A 23,743-nucleotide genomic window follows, 5' to 3' on the forward strand; every position below is an offset into this window, starting at 1 on the left:
AGAGACTGAAATTTAAAAAACAAGAGTGAGACTAGACAAAAAGAGGATCGAGTCTGGAGACAGTTCTCACGTGAGAACTGACCACTGTGAGACATGAGGCAAATGTGGACCTTTGATGACTGACGTTTCTGGTTGGGACTGCCCCATGATCCCTTCACTGAAGGAGCACAGGAGAATGAGCTTATGTGGGGGAAAAGACGGGTATTAATTAATTATACCTTGCACTTGGCTTTTATACCAACTACAGAGCTGGACCCTGGTTCTCCTGTTGTTCTCATTTAGACTGCAAGGTTGAGGGCCCAGGTGGCTCTAAATTATAAAAAGGAATATGGTATTTTGAGGTATCTCAGGGGCCCCAAGGTAGGGATGCTGCTGGAGTCTGAGTCTCGTGCTCAGGAGCACAGCAGCGGTCATATACTCAGGAACTGTAGCTGCAGGATAATTCAGCCTCGTGGGTAGATCCCCACCGAAGAGTGCTCAGGAGGAGGCCGGGACCCTGGAGGTACCACGGAAGGGTTGGAGAGAACCCAGGGTTTACTAAATTCAAAAAACCACATCACATATCCAACCAAGAGGATGCCAGGCCCACAGAATGGTAGCATTCCAGCTACTTTTTCTCCTACCATGACAGAAAGGTTCTGGAATAATCTGTCCTACTGTTTTGACTTGTCTCCAAACCAGGAAACTAGTTAGACCTGAGTGACTGTTGCTGATGGAAAAGCTATGCTGTGCTTTGTGCCAATGTGGCTAACAGTCTTTTTGCAGCTGTATAATTTGTTCGATAGTGTTTAAACTCTTACACTGAGAGTTTTCTTCCTACCCCAAAAGAGTACATCATTGTAAACTGTAACGCTCACTGCGGTAGCAGGGAGACTGAAGAGTGGGTGGTGGCACCTGTGTTCCACGTGTTGTGCTGGAGGGGCCTGCATGCTGGAATCAGAGACTGCTTGGGGCTACCACCATGAAGGCACTGCCACCTCCAACTGCAGGGAGCCAAAGGACCACCACCGCGGCACGGGGCCCCAGCACGGGACCCCAGCGACCGGGGCAGAGCCAGTCCCACTCCCCTCGATGCCAACACAAGCTTTTCTCAAGCCAGGGCAGGCTATTCTCAAGACTGTCTCAGATCCCAGAGTAGGTGCGGAAACAACAGGTGGCCACAATTCAGCAAACCCAGCGGCTGGAAAAGAGTAACTGCTTCTGTCACACTTCTTGGCTCTAGTGAGTTCTCAAGCTTTAGAGCAAAAGAATAAATGCCAGATGGCTCTTTCGGGGATAAGTTTTATGACTCTGCTGCTGTCAAGAGACTCTGAGAGGACTGCCTTCAAAGCAGATCCACATGGACGCGCCCCACCCTACCTGGGCCCTCAACGTGCTGAGTAAACGCTAACAACAGGAACCAGGGGCCAGGTCTGCAGTGTATACAAAAGACGTGCTCAGGTAAAACCACCAAACTCCGTGTGCCCGCAAAGGATACTCTTGAATGTCTGGATGGAAGTGGTTGAGAAAAGACCTGTGATGTGAACAAGGCAGATTCCTACTGCTGAAAAAGCCTGTGGGACCACAGATTGCTCTCCAAATGCTGACCTATAAAACCCCAGTTCCTAAGTGAGCAGAAGGCAACACAGGCCCTCCCGGCTGAGAGCGTCTCCTCCTCTCGCACTCTTGTCCACCAGCGTAAGGGTTGTCTCTCACAATGAGAAACTTGCTGCATCTCCTCTCCTCATTCATCGTGAGTATCTTTAGCAATCTCACACCTCTTGAGCCTAACCCTTTTCTTGAAGGTGATTAAGTAAAACAGTAACAACTTGAATTAATAAAACAAAACAAAAAACTTTGGCAGAAATAAATGTTAGACAGCCCGTGTTTTGCAAATCACTGGTGAATTACTGTGATGAGCAAAGACTGAAGATGAGCCCTGAAATAGGTTGACTCATTCTAAGGAGCAGGCGCCCAGAGTCCACGTGACGCCCGTTTTTTACTGGAGCTTCCTGAAGACTCTAATGGTGATGCTGCGGGGGTTCATATCCACGGGGCATTCTGAAGTACAGGCACTGCCTCGAGAGCTTGACATGTACTTTGTCAGACAATCCTCACACAACCTGAGGAAATGGAGAGGCTCGTTAGCACCATTTTACAGAGGACACGGGAGGCACAGAGAGCAGAGCAACTTGCCCAGGGTCAAGCAGCTTGTAGGTGGCAGAACTGGGACTGCCACCAGCTCCACAGCCTGTGCTCTTTACCTCCATACACTGTCAGTCTGGGTGGCTGTAATCATTTACTCACTCATTCCTTCATTGTATAAATATTTACAGAGCACTTAAAATTCACGGGCATAATATCACATGCTAGGGATTTAACAGAGTTTATGCTGAATAGACAATGCATAAACAAACCATCATACACACACACACAAAAGGCCACTCTGACAACTGCTGTACAGGAGGGGGCCTCAGTGCTTTGGACACTTATGCTCCAGGGACAAGGGCAGTTGGAAGATCAGGCAAGATTTCACCAAGGAAATGAAAATAAAACTGAGGTCAGATGGATGAAAGAGAGTTTGCTAAGCAGAGAGAGGAAGGAAGCACATCCAAGGCAGTGGGAACAGCAACTCCAAGGCACTGTGAAAGCGGGGAGCAGGGCAAGCATGAGGGGTTGGAAGTGGGCCGCCAAGGCTGCAACACTGAGAGGAAGGCAATGTGTGAAATGAGGCTGCTGAGGGGACAGGGACTAGCTCCCAAAGAATTTTGACCTGTGACCTGAGAGCAATGGGAAGCCACTTGAAGCAGTTTGGCATTGTTTATGAATTCCAAAAATACTTATTGGATTATGTTTGTAAACTGGTCTGTCAGAGGTATCCCTTTTAACTGATTAAATTATGATTAGGACTTTGATTGGGCCATGTCAGTAGGGCACTGAGTCCCTGCACCTTGGTGGGTGAGGACTCAGAGAGAAAAGACATGGCAAAAGACAAAGTTGGGAGTTTTGAGCAGGAACTCAGGAAGCAAGCACACAGAGGAACGGAGTAGCTGCACACGGAGAGAATAGAGCCCCAGGGAGAGAGGAACCCAGGAGGCTTGAGCCCTCACAGATGTCAGCAGCCATCTTGCTCCAACATATGGCAACAGACTTTGGTGAGGGAAGTAACTTATGCTTTATGGCCTGGAAACTATAAGCTTCTACCCCAAATAAATACCCTTTATAAAAGCCAACCAAGGGAAGCAGATGTGGTTCAAGTGACTGGGCTCCTGTCTACCATATGGGAGGTCCAGGTTTGATTCCTGGGGCCTCCTGGTAAAGGAAAGCTGCACCACGTGGAGAGCTGGCCCGTGCAGGAGAGCTGGCCCGAGTGGAGGAGAGCTGGCACAGCAAGATGATGCAACGAAAGAGACACAGAGGAGTGAGAGTAACAGACGCAGCACACCAGGGAGCTGAGGTGGCACAAGAGAATAAGCGCCTCTCCCCCTCTCCAGAAGGTCCCAGGATCGGTTCTCGGTGCCCCCTAAAGAGAAGACAAGCAGACACAGAAGAACCCACAGTGAATGGACACAGAGAGCAGACAGTGGGGCGGGGGAGTAAATAATATTAAAATTTTAAAAAATTCACAAGAGCAATGAAAGGGTCATAACATAATCTAGGATCAAAGAAGCAGACAGCTTTGGCCTCTGCCTTCAGCACTGCTTTACTAAGTTTTCAGATAACATGTAGGTACTGAGTAAAAGATGATAGGACTACTTATACAATGACATAATTAGGACGGTCAGGTTGGTCCTTGAGAGTTTCCAAGGACTTAGATGAAAGCTGGTAGAATGAGAGAATTGTAAGTAATAGTGGGGTTTATGTACTAGTTTAAAAGGAGGCCATTTAGATTCCAGCTTTACATTTCTCTGATGCAGTAAAACACAGGACTTTGTGAAACTTCCTTCAAATCCATACTCTGCTGATATCAAATTAGGACAGTATTCATACAGTGTACCAAACCAGAAATCCTGAAAAACAAGGAAATTTCAGAATCAACATCAACCCTTAAATAAAAGTACAGAATGTGGAAGGCATCATGTGATAATTGGGAGCTGGCTATAGCATCTGCTGTTTCTGTGATCGAGGTGAAGTTTTTCAAAAGATTTTCTCCTCCCCACCACCCGCACCTCTCCCCCCAGGATTGGACTGACTGCACCTGGGTACACTTGAGGTGCTTTATTCATAAACTCCTTGTCATCACTGTCGAACATGACCTCACCATTTGGGTTTAAGTCCCTGGAGGCCCAATATAACCTACAGTATATAATCAACCTATCCAAAACACTGTTAGATTAAATGTTTAAATCCTCCATTTTTTTTCCCTTCTAAGCAATGTCCAGATGTATGAAATAACACTAGCTTCCCTATAAGGTCCCTACTCACTAGTGAATATACTAGGGCAATTCCTTGCAGTTGGGCTGTCCTAGCTGTATAAAGAAATTGACCTGTATACCATGAAGAATATTTGCCCAGGGGCCAGGAAAGTCCTAGCTCTGCCAACACTGCCTTAAAGTATATTCAGCACTATCACTTAATCTAACAAGGGTGGTATTAGATGATGAACTAAAGTCGCTTATCAATTCTAATATTTCTTAATAATCTCTTTTCACAAGAGGATTATGGGTCATCCTCCTTTAATATTTCTGGAACTTCTGCCTGACAGCATCATTTTGTGCATATTTACAAAATCGTCTCCTAATCAACTTCAAGAACACTGTTAGAGAAATATTGTACACACATTATCAAGTATTAATATGCTGCAACTGGTAATGGCTCATCATCCTCTTATGACTATATACGAGGACAGTATCTTATACCTTTTGAATATAATAAAATACTTGGGAATTCAAGATCCTGGTTTCAGGTGATAAAACAACAGATTCTAGATAATACATTTTCAAAGAGGTAATTTCATCCTTTTTATTTGAAAAAATAACATCCTGTCTTATAGAAACTACATCCCTCTCTCTTTAAGCTATAGGCCTTCTTCGTTACAGCAAGAATTCTCTACTGATTTCTATGGCCTGTGATACATGAGGTTTTGCCAAGATATATGCCATTGTGAATTCCATCCTGTGCAGCAATTTCAGAACATGTCATCTAAGGAATACCCTTGGTTAGACAAATGAATGATAGAGCGATGTCACTCTTACAAGGCTGCTAATTTAATTTGTAAAATATGAATCTCTAAGGAATGATAAATGAAATGAAAATGTATATTCCTTCAATAATCCCCAAAATTCAACAAATTTCTAATCTTAGGTTTAAAGGAGCAATGAAAGACTTATTAATAGCATAGTTTAGGGTCTTACAAACTGTCAGGAACACAATTATTTCTACTTAGGTTCTTTATTTGGCTTGTTTAATGCACATATGCATATGAATTTCAGGAAGCAGGGTATGGACATCAAATGTCTCCATGCCCAAACCAATCATTTCAATACAGGCTGTGCTACGTTTATCAACAGATGAAAATATAATTATCCTTCTGGCTGATGCCCAACTTTACTTCTAGCATCCTGATGAAATGAGTTGAATGCCCTCTTTCCTTCATTCAACAAACAGTTCACAAAGCATTTACAGTGGTCCAGGAACTCTGCTAGGACACAATACTGGAGACATGGTCTCTGCTGTCAGACAACTCATAGTCTAACAGAGACAGACCCATAAAGAAATGAGGCTGCATACCTACCCAAGGATACTCTGGAAGCAAAGAGAAAAAACTGACCATCCTGAGAAGTGTCAACAGGCAGGGAATGCAGAAGCCTTTACTGGGGATTCTTTCCTGATGCACAAGTGGCCCTCAGGTGGCAGTACGACAGGTAAAGAGAAACCCTAGGCTTCAAGTCACACAGGATGGACTGTGTCCTTGGTAGGTAAGCTGGAGAAGGTATGTAAACTCTCTGGGCCTCATTTCTTTATCTGAGAAGTCACAGGATTATTATAGGACAGACAGCAGGATTGTGGTGGAGCTGGAATGAGGTGATATAAGTAAAGCACCTAGCAGGGTGCATGTGGTATATAGTAGAAGCTTTCCTTCTTTTCATCCTCTGCAGAAGATGAACTAACAGCAATGTATACTATAAGAACATAACAACCACAATAACCACCAAAGTAACAGCAATGAATCCAAATGCAGTCAATATCATTTATTTTCATTTAACAATCACTACCCTGAATACTAACCACTATGTAGATTCAATCTAGCTTCTCATTCCAATCAAACACATATGAGATTATTCTTCCCAGAACACAGTCCTAATATTTGGGAACCTGTTAAAAAAACTTTAATGATTATACATTTATCTTGGCAAGATTTAATTAAACTTTTGGCTCCCTAACAGTATTGATAAAGAAGAAAAAAGATATTTGTAAAGATAAGCATACATACATCTCTGTCTCTCCTAGAGCTATTATTTAGTAGTGGTGGTGAAAATAAGTTTAACAGAAATTCTTTAATTTCTGTGTTGATATTTCCTTACCAATTATTCCTTTTAAATACAGAAAAAAGTCTTCTCGGGTGAGGTGAGGGGATGGAGTGATATATGGCATTAGGAATCTAGTTCCTTCATATACAGCTAACTGCTCAACTATCTTTTTTTCTTTATTAGAGAAGTTGTGAATTTACAAAGCAATCATGCATAACATAGAATTCCCATAAACTTCCCCCACCATCCATACATTGCATGGTTGTGGGACATTTGTTATAACTGATAAAAGAACATCCAAACAGTAGTACTAACTATAGCCCACAACTTACATTGGGTGTATCTTGTTCATTAATCACCCTATTATTAAGACCATGTAATAGTATTGTACATTTGTTAGAGTTCATGAAACAATGTTCTCTTATTTGTACTGTTAACCATGGTCCATCAACTCCCTCAGAATTCACCACAGTACAGTTCACACAGCTATCTTTTCACATTTACATGATTCATTTCCCTTCAAGCATTCCTTACCTTTCTCACCTCCATGGTTTTTTCCTTGTCATACATTTTGACTGAAATAACTTACCTTCCTATCTTTATCTAATCAAATCCTAGCCAGTCTTTTAAATACAGCTCAAGTCCACTATCCATGAAGCTCTCCCAGCAAATGGTCTCATTTGCTCCCACTCCCTTCTGACCAAACTACCTTGTTAACATCACACTCACTGTTGTATCATCTCTTGTACTACTACTTTTGTTGTTATTTATTTCATAACTTCATTTCTCAAGCTCTCCCCAAGTGGATTATAAACTCTGAGGCCAGGAGCCACACATTAAAATTGTGCATAATCTCTTGCACATAGTAGATGTTTAAATATTTGAAGGTTGGTTGGAATACATGAAGTACAAGATTGAAAATGTTAAACTACTTCAGCATGAGTAGCAGTTAGTACAATCTGACTTCCTTCAATATTCAAATGAAGACATTTCTGAAAACTCAAGCTAAATTAAACTGTTGGCAGAATGTTTTCCTTTATAGAATGTAATTCTGTTCTGAAATACATTTTGAATGGCAATAGAATGGTACAAATTACTCAGAATTTAAGCAGTGCTTACTATAATCAGTTATATCATATCATATAATAAAGAATAGTGTTAGTACATCAATAATTCACTAAGTCCCTAATTTGTATAAGGTATGGCACCAGGACCACTGAGGACAAGAGATAAAAAGACTGGCTTAGTCCTCAACAGCCAACATTTTAATAGAGGAGCCAGACTTGAAAAACTTTTACAAAATAAATATGAAATAAGCAATACAATATAATTAAAGTTCTGAGTAATGTGCAGGACTATTTCAATTGGTGGAGCTCAGGGACCACCTGCAAGAGAGATAACATCTGACATAGGCCTTGAAAGAGAATTAGGACTCTGACAGGCCAAGATGACAGAAGAACAAGATGATCTTTGGCTTGCAAGATCAGAAAGAATAAAAGGTAGCGGTATGAAAGCCTCAATTTTCACCCCAGCCTTAGCTTCCCTTAGTAGGTGCTCTCACTTACTACTTTCTGGAAAAAAATAAGAGGCCATCCCGCGCTTATCTCAAAACTTACCCATCTGTCTTTCTCTCCTATCTCAAAAGAAGTATCCCCTTTCTTTCCCAATGCTAAATTATCCAAATCATTCCGGACACTCTTGTTGCTTGTCTGTCTCCTAGTGGACCTTTCTTCCTTTTGTGGTCAAATTTTTGAAAGAACACTCTGTTTTTATTATCTCTACTTCCTCTATAATCCACCACTCAGTTACATAAGGTTAACTATCTTAAATCTTTCACATTGTTATTTTTTAAATAAAATGAAATAAGGATTTACTTTCTGATTTCTTTTTTTTTTTTAAGATTTATTTTATTTATTTATTTCTCCCCACCCTTGTTGTTTACACTTGCTGTTTCTGTTCATCTTCTTTGCTTCTTTAGGAGGCACTGGGAACTGAACCCAGGACCTCCAATGTGGGAAAGAGGTGCTTAATTGCTTAAGCTACCTCCATTTCCTACTTTTTGTTGTGTCTCTCATTATGCTTTTCTTCTTGTGTCTCTTGTTGCATCATCTTCTTGTGTGAGCTTGCCACGCCTGCCCATCGGGTCAGTTTGCTGTCTTGCTGATCTTCAGGAGGCACCAGGAGCCTCTGCTTCTTGCTTTGCTGTATCTCTCATTATGTTTTCCCTCTTGTGTCTTTTATTGCATCATCTTGCTGTTCCGGCTTGCTGCACTTGTCCATTGTGCCAGCTCCCAGTCTTCTTTAGGAGGCACTGGGAACTGAACTACGGACCTCCCATGTGGTACACGGGGAGCTCAATTGCTTGAGCCACATCCACTTCTCCTGATTTCATTCTCTATTTTAAAATAAGTCAATGATATTTTTTCCTAAACTTTATTTACTATATTCAAGGAACAGAGAAATTACACTCTCTGAATAAGATTTCTCCCATTTCTCTAGAAAATAAACTACTAAAGAGCTGAGTTTCTGTTTAAGTATTTTCTGGAGAATTCTGAACCTCCAACAATGGTTAAATGCTGTCCTTTCAGTGCATTCTTCCCTAACCTGAAGTCCTTTATAATTCTTCACATGAGAAAAGGTAGGAGACCCACCTTATTTTCCTCAGCAACATAACAGAGGGACTTTTAAGGAAACTGCATCACACAGCCAGGTTCTCAGTCTAGGGACTGGGGTAAGGTAAGGTTTGCTATCTGGACACTGTGCCAATGCTTAGAGAAATGCCTGTGTCCCAGGCCTGATTTTCATTCCACTTCTCCAGCAGTTTCATTTACTAAAGCAATAATGGCTAGGATGGCTTCCCCTCTCCTAAATAATAAATAGCCAGAACTCTCCATAACTTACTTTGCTTGCCCTTCTATCTTCAAAGCCAAATTCACCAGTAACCCACTCACCACCTACACTAGTTTCAAGAATGCAAAGAACCACCCACCCACATGTTACACACACTAAGTCTTTCCATGGACAGGGAGTGTGATGCACACTGTCCCATGAGCTGCTGGGCCACAAATGGACTTCAGTTCATCCTTTTAGATTTCCTTAGTAATGAGCACTTTGGTTGATTCAACAATGCAATTAACCCTCTTTATCTTTTAAAAATAAATTTATCCCAGCCACCCCCTCCTTTTTAAAATGACTCTCCTTAAGGCAGACAGAGATCTGCATCATAAACTTCTGTTCTGTCCTCGTATGGAACAGAGTTTATAGGTCAACCAAATGCTTTGGTCATCACAGGAGTTTCATAAATATTTGCCAATTGACTGATTCATATGTCAGAATATTATTATAATCTTTTAAGGTCACCAAACAGATGTTTGACTAAACAATCAAATGGGAAATTTCAGGCCCACCAACCCTAACATTTGCAGGGGCTGGGAGCAAGAGTATACACATGGAGGCCCACATTCCTTATGTCTGTATGTTTCTATCCACACGTCTAAATATCAGGTTAACAAACTATTAAGTAACATCCTCCAATTTTGGCAAATATGCCTCCAAATATCTGGAAGGCCGGTTCAAATTCAGACTTTGTAGACTCCTTGAAGTTCCATACCAGGGTGTGGCGACTTGGGATCTCTTCCATTCCCTGGTTCCATGCCATACCATGGGAGGCCTTGCACACACTGTAGATTCCCCAGCTCCTCAAACTGCTGCTGCTCAGCCTGACACAGCCTCAGGGCACACTCGCTGGTGACCTGCTGGGTACTCCTCAGGACGGTCCTGGGCGGAAGGCCCACGCGGGCCCAGGAAGCAGGCTCTGAGCTGCTGGGGCAGGGAGCTCCAGAGTCCTGCTCCCCAGAGCACAGGGAGGGTGGGAGCGAGGGCGTGGCTCGCGGGTCCTTCACCTCGTGGGGAAGCAGGCTAGCGGAAGGCCCTCCAAGTCACAGGCCCAAGGAAGAGCCCTCTTGCCCAGGACTAACAGCAGTCCTGGATGACGGGCCACGTGAAGGACTGGCCACAATGGCCTTGTTACTAGGTAATATGCTAGTTGAAACTAAAAATGCAAAATGAAGCTTAAGTGAGTAGATAAAACGCAAAATGCCAATCTCTAATCATGTCTGTTTCCTCAACATCTATAATCAAAGGATCTAATATTTATCTGGCTCTACCCACCAGATTAAAACTAGATTCAGTGCTTCCTTTACAAATTCACAGAAATTTACAGAATTCTATTCACGTGCTAGAGGGACTTGGGAAGGAAAAAAGGAGCAGAAGGAAAAGGAGAAAGAGGAGAACATACAGTATCAAAGACAAGATGAGACACGCAGACTGGGGGAAGACATTTGCCTCGTGCTCTGTTCCGTGTGCGGTGAAGCTTACGACACTATGATCGCCATCTGATCAGAACTGCTCGGGCCCCAGCTTGCTCTCACTGCCCATGGATCCATGCACGTTGGTGTGCTTGCCCAGCAGTGCCCTGTCCTAGCCACTGAGTACAGGCAAAGGCCAGCTGAACCCTGCCAGCATTTATATGACAGCTCTCCCTTCACAGAAGCCCATACTCACCCCAATTTGATGCACTGTAATTTCTACTTAACTTAGCAAGATAAAAATAAATGTGTAAATTTGAAAAAAATAGTGAATAATTCTCATCACAATACATATACATACTTCACAGGAAGGGAAGTTTTCAACTGGAAATCTTATCGATGTGTACTTACTGAGATTGTACCATTGTCTAGCCCTATGGACAGTCTTCTTGTTTCCGGGTTAAAAGACATGCATGAACATGGAGCTGAAAGAAATGAACATGTTGATGAAATTAACAAAAGGATGATTCTCATTGATTCAGGAGTGCCTAACTAGCTAAAAGTGTGTGGCTATTTATTTCCCACTATTTCCTGAGGGGGAAAAAAAAACCAGTTTATAAAGTTCCCACTTGCCAAAAAATAAAAATGGTTCATTTTACAACCAAACCCTAGCTTTTCTGATTTCCTTTAATGACAACATACAAAATATTCTCAAACTTGTGCAAGTTCCGAAGGGCTTGGTCTCAGTAGTTCGGTCAGTATGAAATCTCAATTTTCTTGACTAGATTAACAAATTTTGTGCTGTGTAATCCTCTGTCACCAGTCTTTCTCTTCCATTCAGACCCTGCCTTTAACAGAAATAAGCTATCCTGCTGAACTAGGGAAATGAAGGAAAGATCTTATTATCCTGCTCACATACACACACACACACTCTTATAGAAATCTATTTTTTGATTCAGAATTGATTTGGCACATGTGAACTAACAGGAGTCTTTTACTCTTGGCAGCCAAGAACATGCATTGGAGGCTGCTGATTTGAAAACGAATGAGGATTGGTCTCAGACTAAAAGAGAACCACTTAGACACAGGGCTAGGCTCCGAAGGAAACAGGTCAGGTGAGGCAGGACACATAGTCCTGGACTGGGACTCCCTGTTCCACAAGACTGGGTGCCCGCACACACCTGAGCCTAAGTAAACTAAGTCGGCTTGGCAGACAGAGGCAGTCAAAAAGTGCTTTCTAAGCAGTCAGCTGCTGGGTCCTGCCTTCCTCTCTATCACAAATGCTCCTGGGAGTGGGGTCTTCTGATAATTTATCCCATAGTAAACAGTCATTCTAAGGAGTCCAGCACAATGTTTAAATGTCTTCACAGTAGCCCTGTAGATCACTGAACTACTCATTATAATCAGCATCAAATATTTTTATTCCTACTTTTCACAGTTATGATTAGATTTCTTACCTAAAGTCCCACAGGAAAATAAAAAAAGTAATTCAACATACTGCACACACAAAGTCCTATTTTCAACCAACCTAGATCATCTTTAAACTACAAAAAAAACCTTCAAGTTCTACTGACAGAACCACTTGTTTAGTAACAAGTTTCATTCTTTATAAAAAGGCTCTGAACAAAAAGAGATATTCTAAATTACATAAAGTATTTACTTAATTTTCAAACATTATGTATTAAGAAAATAGGAACATACAAACAAGGATTTTCCCAAAAACCTTCCACCAGCACAGCAGAATATCTTCTTTCTGTTTAGCCACAGACTAAAACTAGATTCCCAAAAGTACACTGCTGAAAAAAGCAACCAAATTGTTATTTAATGCACAGTCCTAAAAAAGTAAGCCTTACTCGCCCTTGGCCTATAAACTGTGTTAGCACAATTTCTTCACAGATGCTAAGATCTTGAGTCTGATAAATCCCATAACATGTGTGCAGAATTAAAATATAATGATTTTATGGAAAATTATCATGATACATGAAAATAACAAAAGAAAAATAATAGCGACACTCTGATAACTATATCAAGTACATTAACATAAATGTACACATGGAAAAACTAAACATAGATCTTGTGTTTCAGTGACAAGATTATGAGTTATTATTGGCATTGACATTATCTCCATAACATTTTCTTTAATCTATTTTGCTGTTCCTGTTAAATTAATTTTAAATATCTAGGATTTTTTAAATTGTAAGTATGAATATATGAGGCAAAACTTGACTGAAGCCCAAAGGGCTACAGACTTGCCAAGAAAAACCAAACACTTAGTTGCCTGCCTGACCATCTGAAAGAACTTTTTAAGATGTGATTTCCTCCAAAACTCATATCTAGTTATGGAATAGTTTGAAAACTCACTGATCTTTGAATGCAACTTAAAAGTTTTTTCACCATACTACACAGTTACCCTTAAATCTACAGTATTTTTAAGCCCATTTGTTATATTTTCAATACAAATTTAGCATACTTACTATGTGCTAGGTATATGATACAATGATAAGTTATTGCTATCCTCAAGGAACTCAGATATTTTGATACCACCTAAATAAAGGAATTGTAAGCTTCTTTCCTAATTTTACATCCTTGGTTCAAATCATTATGGTAAGAAACACTATCAGAATTCAAGAGCAAAAGACCTTTCCTATAAAGGACCATAAAGAAAAGAAATTTTAAACAAAAATCTTCCTGCTTTAGAACCCATATGCCTGGAACCAAGACAGTTCCAGAGAGGGGAATGCCAGAGCTGGAGCACATCAGCTCCCAGGTGCCTTTCAAAGAGGCCTGCGGGGAAAACACATGGCACACCTGGTGTGCGTGTGCACACGTACAGGTTTTTGGCAGTGGAGTCTTACGTGCTCCTCAAACCATTTTCTAATTTTGGCACTCCCACAGGAATAGGCCCAGGTTGACTGGTTTACCCACAGGACTGGCAAGGTCAAAGAGGCAGGGAATGGATTCAAAAGAATACTGATGCCTGTATTTGTTGTTAAGAGTAAATGGTAGGGAAACGGACTTTGGCCCAGTGGTTAGGGCGTCCGTCTACCATATGGGAGGTCCGCGGTTCAAACCCCGGGCCTCCTTGACCCGTGTGGAGCTGGCCATGCACAGTGCTGATGCGCGCAAGGAGTGCCGTGCCACGCAAGGGTGTCCCCCGCGTGGGGGAGCCCCACGCGCAAGGAGTGCGCCCGTGAGGAAAGCCGCCCAGCGTGAAAAGAAAGAGCAGCCTGCCCAGGAATGGCGCCGCCCACGCTTCCCGTGCCGCTGACGACAACAGAAGCGGACAAAGAAACAAGACGCAGCAAATAGACACCAAGAACAGACAACCAGGGGAGGGGGGGAAATTAAATAAATAAATAAATCTTTAAAAAAAAAAAAAAAAAAAAAAAAAAAAAAAAAAAAAGAGTAAATGGTAACATTTTTTTTAAAAATAGAGAAAAAAATTACATTAAACATCTGTAGACTAATGAGTTTTACTATTTTTCCATCTCGTGCAAAATACTGTTCAAATTACATAATGAAGTGTGCATTTTATTCATGAAGTTTTCTGAATAAGTCATTATAATAAACTTTTTAATTTTTACTCACACACAAGAGTAAATGAAGTACCAGTGGTAGGGGAGGTAGAGGTGGGAGGAGATTAGATTGATAGAAATCTTCCTAACCTCAATTTACTTCCTAAATTCAACTCAATAGAAATGAACTAAAGCAACTTCTGAAAGGCTAGTGCTGTGGCCCATACAAAATGGTCCCTAGCCATTACAGACAAATATCAAAGAACTCTGCTTTAAATGCTATACAACTAGTAATTCATGAAACAATAAAGAAATATTTGTTCTCTCTGGTGGCTGTAAGTGCAGGTTAGAGACAAGCAGGCTGCGTTTGTCTCTAACCCGTTCTGCTCTGTTCTCTGCCACCTTAAAAATGCTTTCTCCAAAGGCTTTGCAAAGAGGCTGACCAGAGCAGTAAAATTACAATACGGCCCTTCTTTACGGGCGGCTTCCTCTTTCAACTTGCATCTCTGGACTCCAAATGAAATAAATATAGCACAATCCAAAACCTGAAGATACATTTATTCCCCCTCCTTTAACCATTTCCCCATGACAAAGGCTAACTACATCACCAGGTAAGCATGGAGAGTGACCCCCATTTGCTACATCATGTAATATGGCATTTGCCTGAGAGTGACCAGCTCTTGCCACCGGTTTAATTGTGGTAATAAGCTACCTTAACATTTTTCTTTTTACCAATGTTTTTATTAAAGCCTAGGGGAAAAAATGATCCCAGTCTCTAGATAAAATAGTACAAGAACTCATGTTCCCTGCTATCTGAATAAGATCTGCCCTCTACTTTTTCTGCCTCAGACTGCTGACAGTCAAAAGTGTATTTGGCAAAATTCTAGGAAGGAAGACAATGAAAGGTACAAATAAGATGGAAAAGAAATTTGTGTAGGTCTAGAGGTAATGAGGAAACAAGGTTCTCTTATATTGTTATCAGCACTTTAAAATTAAACACTTCCATAAAACCGTGTGCTTGTGAAATGAAGTTTTGGTAATTAAGACTAAGGTTCAGGGAAAACTAAAACAAAGAGAAGCCTCAGTATGAGTGATTAAATTAAAGAAAGTATAATTTAAAGGGGGAAAAGCTGAGGGATGTGAGCCCTAGACAAATGGGGACTCAAGAGAACATCATCAATCTCAACAGAGTGTCAATAATTAAGTGGCGGTGAGAGAAACTGGCTAGGTATACTTCTAGTATTTTTATCCCACAAGTGGTCTAGAAAAACACTCCCCTTACTTAAAAAAAAATGTATTTGAGAGAAAGCATTCTCAAATATTTTCATTTGGGTGAAGGTTTCCTAATTTCTATTATTTACACCTAAAATTCTTTTCCTTTATGCCTATTTTTTCTTTTCTTTTAGATTTTCTTTTTTATTTATTTCTCTCCCTTTTGCCCACACCCCCTCAGTTGTCTGCTCTCTGTGTCCATTCGCTGTGTGCTCTTCTGTGACCACTTCCATCCTTATCAGCGGCTCCGGGAATCGGTGTTTCTTTTTGTTGCGTCATCTTGCTGTGTCAGCTCTCCGTGTGTGCGGCGCCATTCTGGGCAGGCTGCACTTTCTCTCACGCTGGGTGGCTCTCCTTACGGGGCGCACTCCTTGCGCGTGGGGCTCCCCTACGCGGGGGACACCCCTGCGTGGCAGGGCACTCCTTGCACGCATCAGCACTGCGCATAGGCCTGCTCCACACGGGTCAAGGAGGCCCGGGGTTTGAACCGCGGGCCTCCCATGTGGTAGATGGACGCCCTAACCACTGGGCCAAGTCCACTTTCCATGCTTATTTTCTTTTGAGTCCTTTGCTGACGGGTTGAACTTCACTCAAATAAATACAGGTTTCACTGAAGGTTAAGCTGTGGATTTCAATCACACTGACAGCTTTACAATGCTAAAGGCATTATTAAGCAGGGGACACTAATCTTCCTCATGGGATGTTCTGGTTGGAACTTTAAAACTAAATAAACAGTGGTATTTCCGTGAATAAAACCTCAGGTGTTAAAAGCATCCCGGTGAAGTTAAATGTCAGGACCCATGAGGAGAGGACCCAGTCTCCAAAGAGCAACCTGCCACCGTCAAGCCAAACTCAATTCACAGACACTACTTCATTCAGTGCCCCTTGTCACAAGGATAGTGCTTATTAGGTTCGTGGTGCTCAACCCTTGTTTTATGTTCTCAAGCACACCTATATGCAGGACTTCAATTGCCTAGCATTAAAAAGCATTTCTCCTTTAAGGCAAACATTTCGTGCACTTTACTACAATTAATGAATTTGTTTGCTTTTTATCTAGTCTGAGAAATGCAAGCAGAGTTACAGTGAGTTTGGTGCAGGGCTCACTTCTTCTCCCAGAAGTTTCAGGCTACAGTGAAGTGATCTAGCTCCAGTAAATTTCAGATGGTCAGATAAAAACCAAGCAAGAGTATGCTAAACAAATGCTGACATTATTCAGATAATTAATATCTATTATCTTTAGTTTGGAAAATCTGCTTTCCTTAATTTCCTTTAAAAAGCAAAAGTTCCTTGGGAACCTTTTCTTTTGGTAAATATAGACTTACAAGATTCCATAACATTGTTATTTTCAAAAATGCAAATAGTAAAAATAGCAAATTGTTTTATACATGGTTCTATAATATATTCTACACCAAATAAAGAAGCCAACAAATGGAGCACTGCACTTCACAACTAGGCGCTAAGGTGTCCCTGAGGCACCGTGAAATAAGGTATAAATTAAAATAATATAATAAGATGAGCATTTCCCCAATTATACACATATTTGGGGAATATTGGGATCTGTCTAGAAACTCCATTAAAGTTAAAGATGTTGCTTAAAAATCACCAAAACAATCACTACCTTATAAAAAGAGAACTCCTAAGTTCATTAAAGAGTGTTCTACAACTAATCTATCCATAGGAATGTTTCCCCCAAAACGTATTCCCCAATAAGCCCAAGAGAAGAGGTGGGACAAGCACATGAAATATATCCATAGTCTTATTATCTATTATAAACAACCTTGAAAATTAACATTTGCAATTTATATATAGAACACTCATTTGTATCCCAGGTATAAAGTACATGATTATATTAATCAATCTAGTTTTCTAAATCTTCAATTAAAGTTTATCTGTTTCCATAAGATACATCCCTAGGGAAGCGGACTTGGCCCAGTGTTTAGGGCGTCCGCCTACCACATGGGAGGTCCGCGGTTCAAGCCCCGGGCCTCCTTGACCCGTGTGGAGCTGGCCATGCGCAGTGCTGATGCGTGCAAGGAGTGCCCTGCCACGCAGGGGTGTCCCCCGTGTAGGGGAGCCCCACGCACAAGGAGTGCGCCCATAAGGAGAGCCGCCCAGCGCGAAAGAAAGTGCAGCCTGCCCAGGAGTGGCGGCACGGAGAGATGACACAAGATAACACAACAACAACAACAAAAGAAACACAGATTCCTGTGCCACTGACAACAACAGAAGCGGACAAAGAAGAACACGCAGCAAAAAGACACAGAGAACAGACAACTGGGGCAGGACGGGGAAGGGGAGAGAAATAAAAAAAAAAAAACAGAAATTTATTAAAAAAAAAAAAAAAAAGATACAGCCCTAACAATTGGGAAAAGGAAACCGACCCAGCCACCACCTTCTAAATTAGCAAATTTTCCCACTAACTCAGGGTCAGCATCAGCAATGACAGTATATATTGTTAAATGTCAGGACTACAAACGTATTTCACAAGATAGTTATTTGATATATTTGAGAACCATAATATTTTTCGCAAATCTGAGAACAGAGAAAATTGGTCAGTTTAGCTGTTAGGTTTCAAAACTGAGAAAATATAAAGCACTTGTAGAAATGACTCACCAAATTGCTAGCAAAAATAGAAATCAAATTCCAGTTTCCCAGGCAGGCAAAAGCTATCTTGAATATTCCAATCTTAATGCCTAATTTTTAGTGAATTGAACGTAAACAATAGACTTCATAACTAAAATAACTGATTTTATGTATTCCCAACCTCACTTCACAAAGAATTTGAAAGGGCCTAAAGCAGTTACCAAAAAAACAAACAACAGAAGTAAGAAAAAAGTCAAGAGGAAGGAAAAAACAGATTAAGAACAAGAAAAACAAAAACAAAAACCCTAAAATAAAGATCTGCTGGGGTACATAACAGGTTCCATATTTCACATTCTCCATAAGGACCAAGTACCAGTTCCTTAAAGCTGTTTTCTCAATCTTCTCCACCTCATGATACATACAGAAAACTGTATGTGTACAGCACCTGGCGTAAATGGAAGAGCCTGTTAGAGCCAGAGATGAATGGAACTCCCTTGGCCAGCTGAGGGGATCAATGCTTGGGGCCAGTAATCCATCTGGACTGCAGAAGAAGGCTGCGGCACATGGGCAAAGGCAGAAATTCCTTTTCCTAACCTTTTATCTGAAGAATAGTCCCACTTAGAGCTTCTTCACTTAGGGGCTGCTCCACGTCAGATAGACTTCAAAAACAGCCAGAGAGAATTTCATATTCATTTACGTAAGCTGAAGCACCATGCATGAAGGAAGTTCTGCAGAGGGTTAATAATACAATGTGGAAAAACTCATGGCACAGACGAATAATTGGACTGAAAATCCTTCACACCGCCCACCACAAATAAATAGCCTTTCTCTCAACAGATTTTGGATAAAACCAGGGACACAGTTCAAAATTACAGTTTTCAGTGAAAACTTGATCCCTATACTATAAAAGTTAACTGAGCAGAAGGGAGGGGGTATCTTCATGTGAAAACGGAGGGGCCCAACCGAAACTTCAGCCTGGGTAACTACCACCCCACCACGCCAAGGAAGAGAGCTGGAAGACTGACAACATGGCTCATCTTACTGCTGTGTCAGGCATGCCTATTTAATTCTAATTACCTTTGAGTTGTATTTGGTTCACTGCTTTGGGGACAAATTCATAAACACTTAGGAGCCAAAGTAAATTCCAACTGCCTACCCTGGCAACAACAAAACCCACAGAGGTTTTCCAACTTTCCAACACCCAGCCAGTCCTGTGCTCTGACTCTCTTAAGCCTCCTATTCACAGTATCTTTGGCAGCCAAGGTGACTTACCTATTCTCTATACCCAAGGGGAAAAGTTGGCACTAACAGCCCAGGCAAGATACTTAATACTTCAATAGAGTAAGAAAACCCTCAAACACCTGCCACCCTGGCTCCAGTTGGAGATTTCTCCCCTCCTTCCCTTTGTCTGACCCCATGAACGGCAAACCTGGTTGGTAAAGTAAATCCACAATAACTCAACCATGAAAATAGGTAGGCCTGTGCTTTTTGTGTGTTTCTTCTCTGGAGTGTGACGCAAATGTTGTGGCTGAAATGGCATCTACTATAGAAACCTGGAAAAAATAATTACATTTATAGCTGCAACTGAAACTTTAACTCTGTGCCATCAGGAAGGCCCCTCTCCAGTTTCCAAGCTCAGACTGGGTCCCGGGTGGGCAGTTGTAAGTTGATATTGTCAATAAGCAATTGGTAGCTCCTAAGTGAGTGACAAACAGCAAAAGGATATCATCTTTTCTGAAAAAAATATTTGATAAGGAAATGCTCTTATTTCCCACTCGTCCATATAAACCAGCTCATAGGAAATTATAAACGTCAGCAGCCATCTCAAATCCTCCATGGAGATCAGAGTTTGAGGGGACTTGCCTCAGGGTGCCTTCCTTACCACGTCTCCACTGCTTTGACGCCCACCACGTCTCATAGGTAGCACACATTTAACATCTGCCTTTCCCACCACACTGAAAGCGCCATGAAGACCGGATTAACTTTCACATTGAACCACTATTTCCGACGCACATTCCAGTGTTTGGTATGGAAGAAACATTTAACATTTATCGAACAAACTGTCCAGAGACTCAAGAAGACAGGATAAAATACTACTTTCTGCTTTTCCCCTTTACCTGCCTTCACTGTTCCCAGACTATTTTCAGCAAAGCATCACAGTGGCACCAACAGGGCTGTGGCTGGATCCTTTCTCTTTAAAGAACACAAGGATCCAGGAAAAACCAAATGGATAAGAATGAGGCGGTATACAACCAGGGCTAGGCTTGGCCAGATACTCGTAGTTCTTTAGAAATGACCCACATGCTCAAGTTCCAAAGGGACATACCCAACAAGAGAGGGGCAGGGGCAGAGCTCTTGAACTATTAATACAAGGCAAAGGCAGAGCCAGGCTTCCGGAGCGGTGGGGAGGGGGGCAGACAAAGAGGGAAATCATCAGGCATTACATACTCAGGTTCCCTCTCCCGTGGGAGCCAGGTACGCCTTCCTCCTTGGTTCACACTTCATTTCTGCAGATCAGTTTCCGCTGTTTCTCCCTCCCCACCATCACCTCATCACTCTTGGATTTTCAAGTTCCCAGCTCAATAAACTGAGACTAGCATCTCCTACTTCAAATTCTAAATTCCTGGGAAAATCGGATTGGTCCAGGGGCAAACAGCCTTGACTAGGAAAGTCAGGTTTCTCCTGACTCCTTCCTACAGGGGGAGCAGGCAGTTCTCAGAGAAGATGGGATCCAAGACACTCTGGAGCAGGAGCTGTGCCTCTGATGGTGAAGCGCCAGCTCCTGGTCCGCTCTTGTCCGCCACACCCGAGTTCGCTTTCTTATCAATTTTGCCTTTCAGGTCGACTCCAGGCCTCCTTATCCTTCATTATTCATTCTCTCTCATCTAATGCCTCCCACTCTCAGCCCTCTATGAAAGTTCAAATTCTTCTCAAAGCCACAAAACACCTTCCTGCCCAGATTATGAATGTGCTATATTTAAAAGGTATTTTAACAGACAAAATAAACAAAAAACTATGTTTCAAATGCACAGGATATTTTCTTTTTGTTTTCTTCTGTATTGAAATACTGCTTATTATATACTACTAAAAACACATATTATTGTCTTATATCTGCCTTGTGCTGTTTCATAACATTCAGATACATTATACTTTTCACTTGTTTTTATCCACGACTTTAGGATAATACTGAGTAACCTCTTAACAAAACACCTTTCAAGAGAAAGGATTACTAAACAACCCCTTGGAAACTGAAATCTATTTCTGGATCTCTGACAGAAAATATAGCTTATTTCCTTATGGATTAAGATTCTACTTCTCACAAGTTAAAAAAGGCTTAAATTCTTATTCAGAAATCATCTAAGTCATCTGAATGCATAAGATTCTGAAGTATATAAAATGCAATTTCTCACCGATTTTGAAGTATATAGCCTTTTTTTTTTTTTTTATGCTCTCCATGGTAGCAGAATCACCCAACAATGAAGATTAAGGAAATTATCTTGACCTAGGTGCCTGGTTCATTTGTAAATCCCTTCCCCGTAAACAGTAGGTGCTCAGTAAATGTCTAACTGACTAAAATGTGTCCTAATACCCTCATGTTTGCAAATCAATACAAGACACCTGCAGGAGCTTTACATGTGTTCATAAAGCCACATGTACAGAGACCGCCATGGCGGCTATAATGTCACAAGACAAATCAAGCACATTCAGATGCTGATCCAGTAGGTCTGTGGTAGAGCCCAGTGTTTGCTTTTCTAATAAGATCCGAGGTGATGCTGACCCTATTGGCTCAGGGGACACACCATGAATAGCACAGGAATTCCTTTCTAACTCCCTTTAGTAAAATGCCATTGATAAAGTATGCAAATAACTGTAGGTCCTCCTTCTCAAAGTTCATGTTCGATTATTAGGAAAAGGATGATACATGTTCCTACAGAACTTCAACTTTATTATCAGATTCCATCAATTCCTTTAATAAGTCTTTACTGAGTACCTATGCCAGCCTAAACAGCCTTTAGTTTGCACACAGCTCAATAAATGATGAGAAAAGTAAATTAGAAGCTTCTCTGCATTCTCAGTGTTGTCCAAATAAAGTGAGCTTTAGAGAATGACACCAAAATGTGGAGGGAGTGAAATAACTGCTTAAGATCCTGCACCTTCAATGAGGTTCTTACTAAAGCTCATCTCAGAAAATTCCTTGCCTACCACCTCCAAACTCCCCTGGTCCGCCTTGCCTCTGTCTGCACAGCCATGAGGCCACAGGTCTCTGAAGCCAACTTTTTTTGTTGTTGTTGTGCACTTGTTGGATACTTTTTTTTTTCCCCTTCTGAAGCCAACTTAAGCTTACTGGAATATAGCCCTTCCTCAGTCTTTCCTGTTAGATATGTCATCAAGTTTGATGACGAAGCAAGACCACAGATACAAATGGTATAGCAATTTGGTATGGTTATGAATTCCAAGAATAGATATTGGACTATGTTTGTAATCTGGTCTGTATCTGGGCATGATTGAGTTAGGATTAGGGCTTTGAGTCCCATGGGTGGGGACTCACAGATAAAAGGCATGGCAAAGGACAGAGTCGAGGGTTCTTAATTTTAGAGTTTTGATGTTGCAGTTTCATGCTGAAGTCTTAAAGCTGGAGCCCCGGGGAAAGAGACAGAGCCGTTCACCTGATAGTCTACAGCTGACCTTGTGGAGAGAGGCAAAGCCTAGAGAGCCTCATTGTCTATAGCTGACCTCGTGGGGGAAACAGAAGAGCTGAGCCCCGAGGAACCCAGGAAGCCTGAACCCTCGCCAGACGTTAGCAGCCATCTTGCTCCAACACGTGAAAATAGACTTTGGTGAGGGAAGTAACTTATGCTTTATGGCCTGGTATCTGTAAGCTCCTACCCCAAATAAACACCCTTTATAAAAACCAACCAATTTCTGGTATTTTGCATCAGCACCCCTTTAGCTAATACAAATGGTTACTTTATGTAAAAAATCATGAAAAAGTACACCCAGAATTCTTGTCCTTTTCCATTTATCTAAACCTTATTGTTGCCACATTTTAAAAGGAAAGTTCACCTTGTTCCTATGCCATATCTTGGTGTTACTGCTGGCAAAACAGTTAAGAGTAGAATATAAGTACTCAGAAATAAAAGAAGTGTCTTCTTCAAGTAAGTAGAGTTGAATGCTTGGTTCAGCTTTGTGATTATCATCTACTTACGACAAAATTCTGAAGACTTGCAAAAAACCTTCGGAGATAATTTGAAAATCACTGAAAACCATTACAACCTTAATAATTCTTTGTTCATAAACAGGCAAAATAATTTATTACAGTATTCTTTCGTTTGAGGAATCAACTTAATCACATCTACAATTGAGCATGAAACTATATTTTGGTTATATATTGTGACATGTACTCCCCAAACTGGGATAATTTTATCAAGGGCTGGGGTGCACATTTCAACATGCCATGGAAATGTGAGCCCAAACAACAAACCTGGATTTTCCTAGGGTGTCAGTTTTAATTAAGAGTTAAAGGATAGGGATAAAGGAAATCTTTACCTTAACAACTGAGGAAGGAATTTAAATAATTACTTATATTAAAATAAATATGGATATGATGCCTGAACAG

General features: G+C 41.3%; 1 protein-coding gene across 9 annotated transcripts in view; it reads right to left on the minus strand.

Moving 5' to 3' along the window:
• Window positions 1-23,743, minus strand: part of WDFY2 (WD repeat and FYVE domain containing 2) — a 188,247-nt gene that overhangs the window by 93,162 nt on the left and 71,342 nt on the right. For all 9 annotated transcript variants that reach the window (XR_188462.4, XR_011645870.1, XR_188461.5 and 6 more), the window contains exon 3: window positions 11,168-11,241. Coding sequence is in view for 3 of the 9 variants with exons in the window: in XM_004465298.4 (XP_004465355.1) it covers window positions 11,168-11,241 (74 nt within the window). In the remaining 6 variants the exon portion in view is untranslated. The remainder of the gene's footprint in view (window positions 1-11,167; window positions 11,242-23,743) is intronic.

This window comes from Dasypus novemcinctus, chromosome 15 (genome assembly GCF_030445035.2).
Source record: "Dasypus novemcinctus isolate mDasNov1 chromosome 15, mDasNov1.1.hap2, whole genome shotgun sequence".
NCBI lineage: Eukaryota > Metazoa > Chordata > Mammalia > Cingulata > Dasypodidae > Dasypus > Dasypus novemcinctus.